At 54.4% G+C, this 14,157-nt stretch overlaps 1 protein-coding gene across 1 annotated transcript in view; it reads right to left on the bottom strand.

The window, feature by feature from the left end:
• Positions 1 to 14,157, bottom strand: part of LOC116937509 (cyclin-L1) — a gene marked incomplete at its 3' end in the record, with an annotated part of 48,212 nt that overhangs the window by 17,597 nt on the left and 16,458 nt on the right. The window contains exons 4-5 of the mRNA XM_076064135.1: positions 10,360 to 10,480; positions 7,801 to 7,865 (exon numbers count right to left, since the gene is read on the bottom strand). Coding sequence (XP_075920250.1) covers positions 7,801 to 7,865; positions 10,360 to 10,480 — 186 coding nt within the window. The remainder of the gene's footprint in view (positions 1 to 7,800; positions 7,866 to 10,359; positions 10,481 to 14,157) is intronic.

Below are 14,157 nucleotides of genomic sequence, written 5' to 3'. Positions count from 1 at the left end.
TCTAGTGGTGAGGACGGTGGTTCTAGTGGTGAGCACGGTGGTTCTAGTGGTGAGCACGGTGGTTCTAGTGGTGAGCACGGTGGTTCTAGTGGTGAGGACGGTGGTTCTAGTGGTGAGGACAGTGGTGGTGAGGACGGTGGTTCTAGTGGTGAGGACGGTGGTTCTAGTGGTGAGGACGGTGGTTCTAGTGGTGAGCACGGTGGTTCTAGTGGTGAGGACGGTGGTTCTAGTGGTGAGGACGGTGGTTCTAGTGGTGAGCAAGGTGGTGGTGAGCGGGGACGGCTGGTCGCCCCCAGTCTTGCTGGGCACCTTCCTGGGTCTGAAACACAGGGCACTGCGCAGAGTCAAGACCACACCGCTCACCACCACGCTCACCACCACCTACACCACACTCACCACCACGCTCACCACCACGCTCACCACCACGCTCACCACCACGCTCACCACCACGCTCACCACCACCACACTCGCCATGCCGCTCACCACCACGCTCACCATGCCGCTCACCACCACGCTCACCACGCCACTCACCACCGCCACACTCACCACGCCACTCACCACCATCACAACCACGCTCACCATGCCGCTCACCACCACCACACTCACCACGCCACTCGCCACCATCACCACCACCACCACTCACCATGCCGCTCACCACCGCCACACTCACCATGCCATTCACCACCAAACTCACCACGCCACTCACCACCACCACACTCACCATGCCACTCACCACCACCACACTCACCATCCCACTCACCACACTCACCACCACCACACTCACCATCCCACCACCATTCACCATGCCACTCACCACCATCACCACCACCACACTCACCATGCCACTCATCACACTCACCATGCCTCTCACCACCACCACCACCCACCACAACTCACCATGCCACTCACCACCGCTACCACACTCAACATCCCACTCACCACGCCACTCACCACCACACTCACCATCCCACTCACCACCACCACACTCACCATCCTACTCACCATGCCACTCACCACCACCACACTCACCATCCCACTCACCACCACCACACTCATCATCCCACTCACCATGCTACTCACCACCACCACTCAATACACGACTTGTTACTCACCAATATGCTACTCGCTGATACACGCACCATCACACAGCTCACCACCATCACCACACCACCACCAACATCAACATCACCACCACCACCACCATCACCACACACACCATCAACACAACATACCATACCCCACCACCATCACCACACCCCCACCATCACACCCCACCACCATCATCATCATCACCATACCATCACCATCACCACAATCCACCACCATCACCACAATCCACCACCAGCATCACATCACCACCACACCACCACACACCGGTGTATGAATGAATGGGTGTAGGTTGAACGCACACACTCATTCACACCGTGCATGCGTGTGTGTGTGCATGTTCCCTGGTTATGTATGTACGTGCGTGTAAATTAATGTATACGTGTGTGTGTGTCTGTGTGTACGTGTGTGCGTGTGTACATGTGCGTGTACATGTATATATATGTCTGTATGTATGTATGTCTGTGTGTACGTGTATATGTCTGTATGTATGTCTGTGTGTACGTGTGTGCGCGTGTACATGTATGTATATGTCTGTATGTATGTCTGTGTGTACGTGTTTACATGTGCGTGCGTGTACGTATGAATGTATGTGTCCGTGTGTCTGCATGCCTGTGTGTGTGAGCGTGTGCACGTGTCCGTACGCAAGGTCCGTGTGTACGTGCGTGTGTATAAGTGTACATGAGCGTACACGTGCGTGTACGTGTGGTTACGTATTCGTGCGTGTGTATGTGTACGTGTGTGTGTATGTGTACGTGTGTGTGTATGTGTACGTGTGTGTGTATGTGTACGTGCGTGAAAGTGCAGCCTGTGTGTGCGTGAGCGTGTACTTGAGTGTATGTGTACGTGTGAGTGTACATGAGTTTGTGTACATGAGTGTGTGTACGCGTACGTGCGTGTGTACGTGAGTGTACATGTGTGTACGTGTGTGTGTGTGTGTGTACGTGAGTGAAGGTGTGCATAAGTGTGGGTACGTGTGTGCTTGAGTGTACGTGTGTGTAGGTGAATGTGTGTGTAAGTGAGTGTGTGTGTGTGTAGATGTGTGTAGGTGAGTGTGTGCGTGTAGGTGAGTGTGTGTACGTGTGTGTGTATGTGTGTGCGTGAGTGTGCGCGAGTGTGCGTGAGTGTGTGCGTAGGTGTGTGCGTGTGTGTAGGTGAGTGTGTGTACGTGTGTGCGTGAGTGTACGTGAGTATGTGCGTGTGTGTGTGTACGTGTGTGTAGGTGAGTGTGTGTGTCTGTGTGTGTCTGTGTGTGTGTCTGAGTGTGTGTCTGTGTGTGTGTCTGTGTGTGTGTCTGAGTGTGTGTCTGTGTCTGTCTGTGTGTGTCTGTGTATGTGTCTGTGTGTCTGTGTACGTGTGTGTGTACGTGTGTGTGTACGTGTATGTACGTGTGTGTGTACGTGTGTGCGTGTGTGTACGTGTGTGTGCGTGTGTGTACATGTGTGTGTGTATGTGTGTACGTGTGTGTACGTGTGTGTGTGTAGGTGTGTACGTGTGTGTAGGTGTGTGTGTACATGTGTGTGTGTAGGTGTGTGTACCTGTGTGTGTACGTGCGTGTGTATGTAGGTGTGTGTAGGTGTGTGTGTAGGTGTGTACGTGTGTGTAGGTGTGTGTACGTGTGTACGTGCGTGTAGGTGTGTGTACGTGTGTACGTGTGTGTGTAGGTGTGTACGTGTGTAGGTGTGTGTGTGTACGTGTGTGTATGTGTGTGTGTGTAGATGTGTGTGTACGTGTGTGTGCAGGTGTGTGTACGTGTGTGCATGTGTGTGTACGTGTGCGTACGTGTGTGTGTGTGTACGTGTGTGTGTAGATGTGTGTACGTGTGTGTGTAGGTGTGTGTACGTGTGTGTGTGTAGGTGTGTGTAGGTGTACGTGTGTACGTGTGTGTAGGTGTTTGTGTAGGTGTGTGTACGTGTGTAGGTGTGTGTAGGTGTGTGTACGTGTGTGTGTAGGTGTGTGTACGTGTGTGTGTGTAGGTGTACGTGTGTGTAGGTGTGTGTGTGTACGTGTGTATAGGTGTGTGTGTGTGCGTGCGTGTGTACGTGTGTGTGTAGGTGTGTGTACGTGTGTGTGTACGTGTGTGTAGGTGTGTGTAAGGTGTGTGTGTGTACGTGTGTGTGTGTGTACGTGTGTAGGTGTGTGTGTGAGTGTGTGTAAGGTGTGTGTGTGTGTGTGTACGTGTGTGTGTGTGTACGTGTGTGTAGGTGTGTGTGTGAGTGTGTGTAAGGTGTGTGTGTGTAAGGTGTGTGTAGGTGTGTGTGTGTAGGTGTGTGTACGTGTGTGTGTACGTGTGTAAGGTGTGTGTGTAAGGTGTGTGTAGGTGTGTGTGTACGTGTGTGTACGTGTGTGTAGGTGTGTGTGTGTGAGTGTGTGTAAGGTGTGTGTGTGTACGTGTGTGTGTGTGTAGGTGTGTGTGTGTGTGTAAGGTGTGTGTGTACGTGTGTGTGTGTGTGTACGTGTGTGTAGGTGTGTGTGTGAGTGTGTGTAAGGTGTATGTGTGTACGTGTGTGTGTGTACGTGTGTGTAAGGTGTGTGTGTGAGTGTACGTGTGTGTGTACGTGTGTATAGGTGTGTGTGTGTGTACATGTGTGTAAGGTGTGTGTAAGGTGTGTGTGTGTGTGTAGGTGTGTGTGTGTGTAAGGTGTGTGTGTACGTGTGTGTGTAAGGTGTGTGTGTGTACGTGTGTGTACGTGTGTGTGTGTACGTGTGTGTGTGTGCGTGTGTGTGTGTGCGTGTGTGTGTACGTGTAGGTGTGTGTGTGTGTGTGCGTGTGTGTGTACGTGTAGGTGTGTGTGAGTGTGTGTAAGGTGTGTGTGTGTAGGTGTGTGTAGGTGTGTGTGAGTGTGTGTAGGTGTGTGTAAGGTGTGTGTACGTGTACGTGTAGGTGTGTGTGCGTGTGTATAGGTGTGTGTGTGTACGTGTGTGTGTGTGTGTGTAGGTGTGTGTGAGTGTGTGTAAGGTGTGTGTACGTGTGTGTGTGTGTAGGTGTGTGTGAGTGTGTGTAAGGTGTGTGTACGTGTGTGTGTGTGTGTAGGTGTGTGTGTGCGTGCGTGTTCGTGAGTGACCTCTGCACCCCCCCAGGGTCAATACAAAGCCACCGAGCCGGGGGGGGCCGCGGCCTCCCCCCGCAGCCGTCCCCTCCAGCCACCGCATTGGGCAGCCAGCCGTCTCTGGGAGCCAATCACGGGCCGAGGTCGGGGTCATGTGACAGCGGGCGGGCGTGGGCAGGAGGAGCCTATGACTTAGGAGTCTCGCTGCCCTTTGGTCAAAAGAGCAGGAGAGGGGGGGGGAGCAGAGTCAGGGGGGGCCCGCACGGCACCCGCGCACACACACACACGTACACACACACCACACATACACACACACAAGTACACACACACACGTGCACACCACACACGTACACACACACACACGTACACACACACCACACATACACACACCACACATACACACACACACGTACACACACGTACACACACACCACACACACACACGTACACACACGTACACACACACCACACATACACACACACAAGTACACACACACGTACACACACGTACACACACACCACACATACACACACCACACATACACACACACACGTACACACACGTACACACACACCACACACACACACACACGTACACACACGTACACACACACCACACATACACACACACAAGTACACACACACGTACACACACGTACACACACGTACACACACACCACACATACACACACACAAGTACACACACACACGTACACACACACACACACGTACACACACACGTACACACACACCCACGTACACACACACCCACGTACACACACACGTACACACACACGTACACACCACACACGTACACACACACGTACACACACACCCACGTACACACACACGTACACACACCACACGTACACACACACGTACACACACGTACACACGTACACACACACGTACACACACACACGTACACACACACACGTACACACACACGTACGCACACGTACACACACGTACGCACACGTACACACACACACGTACACACACACGTACACACACACACGTACACACACACACACACCACATACACGCGCACACACTCACACATGTACAAGAAAAAGATCCCCCGTGTAGCCTGTGACAGACTGTAGGGGCAAGTGCTGTTAGCGAGTAGCAGCACCTATGAAGGCTACCGGCACTGTACACGAGGGGGTGGGTGGCCAGCAACCACGCCCGGCCGCCTTTGTCTCCCCAGTGGCGGTGTTTACTACACCACCACCACCACCGCTACACCAGGCACTAATTTGAGGCTGAGTCGACCTAGGGGAGGCCCAGGACCGGTTCAGATAATCGCCGTCACTGGTGCTGTTGGCGGCCCTGAGCGGGAATTGAACCTGGGTAGCCGGATTAATAGCGCTAACCAGTACACTACCGCTCCCCCCAACACACACACACACACAAGTACACACGCACACACACACGCTCAGATGCACAGCAGTACACACGCGCACACATACAGTGACATACACCCACTGACACTAACACACACACACACACTACACACACACACATACACCAGCACACGCGTGTACGCAACAGCACGCGCGTTATACAGGTACCGCCACATACTTGCAAGCGTACACACACACACCGGTACACACACACACACACGTATACACCGCTGTACACGCACGTACACCCACACGTGTGTGTGTGTGTGTCAACTCGCGCGCTGAGGGGGAGGGGGTGGGCCGTGGGGGGAGGGAGGGGGGTGTAGCAATGGACGGAGTTCACGGGACTCCTGAACGACCCCCACCCGCACTCGGCCTCAAGGGCCTGGTCCAGGCTTCACTCACACACGGCGCACAGCCTCACCCATAGCACACAGCCTCACCCCTAGTACACAGCCTCACCCCTAGCGCATAGCCTCACCCCTAGCGCATAGCCTCACCCCTAGCGCATAGCCTCACCCCTAGCGCATAGCCTCACCCCTAGCGCATAGCCTCACCCCTAGCACACAGCCTCACCCCTAGCGCATAGCCTCACCCATAGAGCATAGCCTCACCCCTAGCGCATAGCCTCACCCATAGCACATAGCCTCACCCCTAGCACACAGCCTCACCCCTAGAGCATAGCCTCACCCCTAGTAAGCAGCGCATAGCCTCACCCATAGCACACAGCGCATAGCCTCACCCATAGAGCATATCCTCACCCCTAGCGCATAGCCTCACCCCTAGCACACAGCGCATAGCCTCACCCCTAGTACACAGCCTCACCCCTAGTACACAGCCTCACCCATAGTACACAGCCTCACCCCTAGCGCATAGCCTCACCCATAGAGCATAGCCTCACCCCTAGTACACAGCGCATAGCCTCACCCATAGCACACAGCGCATAGCCTCACCCATAGAGCATATCCTCACCCCTAGCGCATAGCCTCACCCCTAGCACACAGCCTCACCCATAGTACACAGCCTCACCCATAGAGCATAGCCTCACCCCTAGCGCATAGCCTCACCCCTAGCACACAGCCTCACCCCTAGCACACAGCCTCACCCCTAACATCTAGACTAACCCTTAGCACGGAGCCTAACCCTTGGCCTAACACCCAGCCTAACCCTAGGCCTAACACCCAGCCTAACCCTAGGCCTAACCCTAGGCCTAACACCTAGCCTAACCCTAGGCCTAACCCCTGGCCTAACCCTAGGCCTAACACCTAGCCTAACCCTAGGCATAACATCTAGGCCTAACACCTAGCCTAACCCTAGGCCTAACTCTAGGCCTAACACCTAGCCTAACTCTAGGCCTAACACCTAACCTAACACCTAGACTAACCCTCAGCCTAAACCTTGGCCTAACACCTAGCCTAACTCTAGGCCTAACACGAGCCTAACCCTAGGCCTAACACCTAGCCTAACCCTAGGCCTAACACCTAGCCTAACCCTAGGCCTAACTCTAGGCCTAACACCTAGCCTAACTCTAGGCCTAACACCTAACCTAACACCTAGACTAACCCTCAGCCTAAACCTTGGCCTAACACCTAGCCTAACTCTAGGCCTAACACGAGCCTAACCCTAGGCCTAACACCTAGCCTAACCCTAGGCCTAACACCTAGCCTAACCCTAAGCCTAACTCTAGGCCTAACACGAGCCTAACCCTAGGCCTAACACCTAGCCTAACACCTAGACTAACCCTCGGCCTAACCCCTGGCCTAACACCTAGCCTAACCCTAGGCCTAACCCCCTGGCCTAACTCCTAGCCTAACCGTAGGCCGAACACCTAGCCTAACCCTAGGCCTAACACCTAGGCCTAACACCTAGACCTAACACCTAGGCCTAACACCTGAGCTAACCCTAGGCCTAACACCTAGCCTAACCATAGGCCTAACACCTAACCTAACCCTAGGCCTAACTCTAGGCCTAACACCTAGCCTAACCCTAGGCCTAACACCTAGCCTAACCCTAGGTCTAACCCCTGGCCTAACACTTAGCCTGACCCTAGGCCTTACACCTAGCCTAACCCTAGGCCTAACACCTAGCCTAACCCCTAAACACCTAGCCGGACACCTAACCCGATTGATGAGAGGTAGGGGTGAGGGGTAGGGGTGAGAGGTAGGGGTGAGGGGTAAGGGGTGAGAGGTAGGGGTGAGGGGTATGGGGTGAGGGGTGAGCGCGAGCGTGTGACTCACCACGCTGTCTGCACCAGGGGCTGGTTCTTGTGGCATTCGAGCACTTGCAGGTAAACCACAATGATCTGGAGGGGACACAGAACGTGGTGAGTGATGCTGGTGGTGAGTGGCGGTGGTGAGTGGCGGTGGTGGTGTGTATACGGTGTGTGCGGGAGTGGTGAGCGGTGTACACGTTGCAGAATTGGTGGCGAGTGATGGTGATGATAGTGGTGGTCTGCGAGTGGCGGTGATAGTGGTGGTGGTTGTGATGACAGTGGTGGTGGTGATGGTGGGTCTGGTTGTGATGATTGTGGTAATGATGATGATGGTGGCGATGGTGATGATAGTGGCGGTGATGATGGTGATTGTAGTGATGATGAAGATGATAGTGGTGATGGTGATGATAGCGGTGGTGGTTGTGATGACAGTGGTGGTGGGTCTGGTTGTGATGATTGTGGTAATGAAGATGATGGTGGTGATGATAGTGGTGGTGATGGTGATTGTGATGATGAAGATGATAGTGGTGATGGTGATGATAGTGGTGGTGGTGGTGGTTGTGATGACAGTGGTGGTGATGGTGGGTCTGGTTGTGATGATTGTGGTAATGATGATGATGGTGGCGATGGTGATGATAGTGGCGGTGATGATGGTGATTGTGGTGATGATGAAGATGATAGTGGTGATGGTGATGATAGTGGTGCTAGTGGTGGTTGTGATGACAGTGGTGGTGATGGTGGGTCTGGTTGTGATGATTGTGGTAATGATGATGATGGTGGTGATGGTGATGATAGTGGCGGTGATGATGGTGATTGTGATGATGATGAAGATGATAGTGGTGATGGTGATGATAGTGGTGGTGGTTGTGATGACAGTGGTGGTGATGGTGGGTCTGGTTGTGATGATTGTGGTAATGATGATGATGGTGGTGGCGATGGTGATGATAGTGGCGGTGATGATGGTGATTGTGATGATGATAGTGGTGATGGTGATGATAGTAGTGGTGGTGGTTGTGATGACAGTGGTGGTGATGGTGGGTCTGGTTGTGATGATTGTGGTAATGAAGATGATGGTGGTGATGATAGTGGTGGTGATGGTGATTGTGGTGATGATGAAGATGATAGTGGTGATGGTGATTGTGGTGATCATGAAGATGATGGTGGTGATGGTGATGATAGTGGCGGTGATGATGGTGATTGTGGTGAGGATGAAGATGATGGTGGTGATGGTGATGATAGTGGTGGTGTGATTGTGGTAATGATGTCGATTGGTGTGGTGAGTGTGGTGAGTGGTGAGTGTTGTGGGTGCTGGTGAGTGCTGGTGAGTGAGTGTGGTGAGTGCTGGTGAGTGCTAGCGAGTGCTGGTGAGTGGTGTGTATGGTGCATGCGTGTGCGCGCAATGGTGAGTGGCGTGTACGTTTTGGAATGAGTGGTGGTGAGCAAGTGGTGAGCAAGTGGTGAGCATGTGGTAGTGAGCGAGTGGTGGTGGTTGTGATGGTGATGACAACAGCGGTGATGGTGGTGAGTAGTGGCGAGTGGTGTGTGTGTGCGCATACGATGGTGAGCGAGTGGTGTGTACGTTTTGGAATGAGTGGTGGTGAGCGAGCGGTGGTGAGCGATGGTGAGCGGTGGTGAGCGGTGGTGAGCGAGTGGTGGTGAGCGAGCGGTGTCGGTCGTGATGGCGATGACGACAGTGGCGAGTGCTGTGAGTGTGTGCGCGCGCGATGGTGAGCACCGGTGCTGGTGAGTGGTGGCGATGGGGTGAGTGGTGGTGAGTGGTGGTGAGTGGTGGTCCTGGTGAGTGGTGGCGATGAGGTGAGCGGTGGTGAGTGGTGGTGCTGGTGAATGGTGGCGATGGGGTGAGGCGGTGGTGAGCGAGCGGTGGTGAGTGGCGGTGCTGGTGAGTGGTGGCGATGGGGTGAGCGGTATTGAGTGGTGGTGCTGGTGAGTGGTGGTGCTGGTGAGTGGTGGTGCTGGTGAGTGGTGGTGCTGGTGAGTGGTGGTGCTGGTGAGTGGTGGCGATGCGGTGAGGCGGTGGTGAGTGACCTTGTGGGGGTGCTGGTGAGTGGTGGTGCTGGTGGTGAGTGGTGGTGCTGGTGAGTGGTGGGGTGAGCGGTGGTGAGCGGTGGTGAGTGACCTTGTGGGGGTGCTGGTGAGTGGTGGTGCTGGTGAGTGGTGGTGCTGGTGAGTGGTGGTGGGGTGAGTGGTGGTGAGTGACCTTGTGTGGTGGTGCTGGTGAGTGGTGGTGCTGGTGGTGAGCGGTGGTGGGGTGAGCGGTGGTGAGTGACCTTGTGGGGGTGCTGGTGGTGAGTGGGGGTGCTGGTGGTGAGCGGTGGTGCTGGTGGTGAGTGGTGGTGCTGGTGGTGAGTGGTGGTGCTGGTGGTGAGTGGTGGTGCTGGTGGTGAGTGGTGGTGCTGGTGGTGAGTGGTGGTGCTGGTGGTGAGTGGTGGTGCTGGTGGTGAGTGGTGGTGCTGGTGGTGAGTGGTGGTGAGTGACCTTGTGGGGGTGCTGGTGAGTGGTGGGGTGAGCGGTGGTGAGTGGTGCTGGTGGTGAGTGGTGCTGGTGGTGAGTGGTGGTGGGTGACCTTGTGGGGGTGCTTGACGTGCACACAAAATCCCAGCTCCTTCAGGATCCGGCGCTCACTCTTGATCAGCTCATTCTTGGTGTTAATGTAGCCCTGGTCCAGGGTTAGGGGTGAGGGTACTCTGCACCACCACCACCACCACAACGACAACAACCACCATCACCACCACCATCGTCACCACCACCACCACCACATCATCACTACCATCATCGTCGTCGTCATCACCACCATCACCACCATCACCATCACCACCATCACCACCATCACCATCGTCACCACCACCACCACCACATCATCACTACCATCATCGTCGTCGTCATCACCACCATCACCAGCATCACCACCATCACCAGCATCACCACCATCACATCATCACCACCACCATCATCATCACCATCACCATCACCACCATCAACACCACCACCATCACCACCATCATCACCACCACCACCATCATCATCATCATCACCACGATCATCACCACCACCATCACCACCATCATCATCACTACCATCATCGTCGTCGTCATCACCATCACCACCATCACCCACATCATCACCATCACCACCATCACCACCACCACCATCATCATCATCACTACCATGATCGCCGTCGTCGTCATCACCACCACCACCACCACATTATCACCACCACCATCATCACCATCACCACATCATCATCATCATCACTACCGTCATCACCACCACCACCACCATCACCGGTGGTGGATTCCCACTGACCAGTTTGTGCGTAGCTGCTACTGCAGGTGATGAAACACGTTCATGGCATCACGCTTTCTCCTCCGCGTTGGTGATGGCCGTGGTAGTGGTGAGGGTTGTGTCTGCGGTGGTGGCAGTGATGGTGGTGGTGGTGATGGTCGCGGTGGCGGTGATGGTTGTGGCCGTGGCGGTGTGTGGGGGGAGCGGCGGTGGTAGCGGTGAGCGCGCCGTGCTACCAACCCGGCGATCCGAGTTCGATTCCAGCCGACACCGGCGACGATTATCTGAACCGGTCCTGGGCCTCCCCTAGGTCGGCTCAGGCTCAAATGAGTAGCTGGTGCGGTGTAGTGTGTGGTAAACATCGACCACTGGGGAGACAAAGGCGGCCGGGCGTGGTGCTGGCCACCCACCCCCTCTGTGTGTGACCCACAGTGCCGGCCTTCATAGGTGCTGACGAACAGCACTTGCCCCAACATATGGGGAGATATCTTTGTCTTTGGTAGTGATGGTGGCAGTGGTAGTAGTGATGGTTGCGGTAGTGATGGTTGTGGTAGTAGTGGTGGTGGTGGCTATGGTAGTTGTAGCAGTGGTGGTGATGGTTGTGGTATTCCTGGTTATGGTGGTTGTAGTAGTTATGGTGGTAGTGGTGGCTGTGGTGGTAGTGGTGGTTGTGGTAGTGATGGCTGTGGTAGTGATGGTAGTGGTAGTCCTAGTTATGGTGGTGGTGGTGGCGGCTGTGGTAGCATTGGTGGTGGTAGTAATGGTGGTGGCAGTGGTAGTGGTGGCTGTGGTAGTAGTGGTGGTGGTAGCTGTAGTAGTGGTGGTGGTAGTGGTGGCTGTGGTAGCTGTAGTGGTGGTGGTGGTGGTGGTAGTGATGGTTGTGGTAGTAGTGGTGGTGGTAGTGGTGGCTATGGTAGTTGTAGTAGTGGTGGTAATGGTTGTGGTATTCCTGGTTATGGTGGTTGTAGTAGTTATGGTGGTGGTGGTAGTGGTGGCTGTGGTGGTAGTGGCGGTTGCGGTAGTGATGGTTGTGGTAGTGATGGTAGTGGTAGTCCTGGTTATGGTGGTGGTGGCGGCTGTGGTAGCATTGGTGGTGGTAGTAATGGTGGTGGCGGTGGTAGTGGTGGCTGTGGTAGTAGTGGTGGTGGTAGCTGTAGTAGTGGTGGTGGTAGTGGTGGCTGTGGTAGCTGTAGTGGTGGTGGTGGTGGTAGTGATGGTTGTGGTAGTAGTGGTGGTGGTAGTGGTGGCTATGGTAGTTGTAGTAGTGGTGGTAATGGTTGTGGTATTCCTGGTTATGGTGGTTGTAGTAGTTATGGTGGTGGTGGTAGTGGTGGCTGTGGTGGTAGTGGTGGTTGTGGTAGTGATGGTTGTGGTAGTGATGGTAGTGGTAGTCCTGGTTATGGTGGTGGTGGTGGCTGTGGTAGCATTGGTGGTGGTAGTAATGGTGGTGGCAGTGGTAGTGGTGGCTGTGGTAGTAGTGGTGGTGGTAGCTGTAGTAGTGGTGGTGGTAGTGGTGGCTGTGGTAGCTGTAGTAGTGGTGGTGGTGATGGTGGTAGTGATGGTTGTGGTAGTAGTGGTGGTGGTAGTGGTGGCTATGGTAGCTGTAGTAGTGGTGGTGATGGTTGTGGTAGTCCTGGTTATGGTGGTTGTGGTAGTTATGGTGGTGGTAGTGGTGGCTGTGGTGGTAGTGGTAGTGATGGTGCTGATGGTGGCGGTGATAGTGATGGCTGTGGTAATGGTAGTAGTGGTGGTGGTGGTAGTGATGGTGCTGGTGGTGATAGTGATGGCTGTGGTAGTGGTAGTAGTGATGGTGGTGGTAGTGATGGTGGTGATGGTAGTAATGGTGCTGGTGGTGGCGGTGATAGTGATGGCTGTGGTAGTGACAGTAGTGATGGTGGTAGTAATGGTGGCGGTAGTGATGGCTGTGGTAGTGGTAGTAGTGATGGTGGTGGAAGTAGTGGTCGTAGTGATGGTGCTGGTGGTGGCAGTGATAGCGATGGCTGTGGTAGTGACAGTAGTGATGGTGGTGATGGTGGTAGTGATGGTGGTCTTAGTGATGGTGGCGGTGATAGTGATGGCTGTGGTAGTGGTGGTAGTAGTAGTGATGGCGGTGGTAGTAGTGATGGTGGTAGTAGTGATGGTGGTAGTAGTGATGGTGGTCGTAGTGATGTTGGCGGTGATAGTGATGGCTGTGGTAGTGGTGGTAGTAGTGATGGTGGCGGTAGTGATGGTGGCGGTAGTGATGGTGGTCGTAGTGATGGCTGTGGTAGTGGTAGTAGTAGTAGTGATGGTGGCGGTAGTGATGGTGGTAGTGATGGTGGCAGTGATAGTAATGGCTGTGGTAGTAGTAGTGATGGTGGTGGTAGTAGTGATGGCGGCGGTAGTAGTGATGGCAGCGGTAGTGATGGTGGCGGTAGTGATGGTGGCAGTAGTGATGGTGGTAGCGATGGTGGCGGTAGTGATGGTGGCAGTAGTGATGGTGGCAGTAGTGATGGTGGTAGCGATGGTGGCGGTAGTGATGGTGGTAGCGATGGTGGCGGTAGTGATGGTGGTAGTAGTGATGGTGGTGGTAGTGATGGTGGTCGTAGTGATGGTGGTGGTAGTGATGGTGGCGGTAGTGATGGTGGTGGTAGTGATGGTGGTGGTAGTGATGGTGGCGGTAGTGATGGTGGCGGTAGTGATGGTGGCAGTAGTGATGGTGGTAATAGTGATGGTGGTGGTAGTGATGGTGGTGGTAGTGATGGTGGCAGTAGTGATGGTGGTGGTAGTGATGGTGGTGGTAGTGATGGTGGCAGTAGTGATGGTGGTGGTAGTGATGGTGGCGGTAGTGATGGTGGCAGTAGTGATGGTGGTGGTAGTGATGGTGGCGGTAGTGATGGTGGTGGTAGTGATGGTGGTGGTAGTGATGGTGGCGGTAGTGATGGTGGTGGTAGCGATGGTGGCGGTAGCGATGGTGGCGGTAGTGATGGTGGTGGTAGTGATGGTGGTGGTAGTGATGGTGGTAATAGTGATGGTGGTGGTAGTGATGGTGGTAGTAGTGATGGTGGTGGTAGTGATGGTGGCGGTAGTGATGGTGGTG

This window comes from Petromyzon marinus, unplaced genomic scaffold (assembly GCF_048934315.1).
Source record: "Petromyzon marinus isolate PM22_M1 ecotype Great Lakes invasive population unplaced genomic scaffold, UKy_Petmar_22M1.pri1.0 PM_Scaffold_334, whole genome shotgun sequence".
NCBI lineage: Eukaryota > Metazoa > Chordata > Hyperoartia > Petromyzontiformes > Petromyzontidae > Petromyzon > Petromyzon marinus.
Note: the sequence above shows the minus strand (reverse complement) of the source record. Positions and strands in the feature narration are given on the sequence as shown.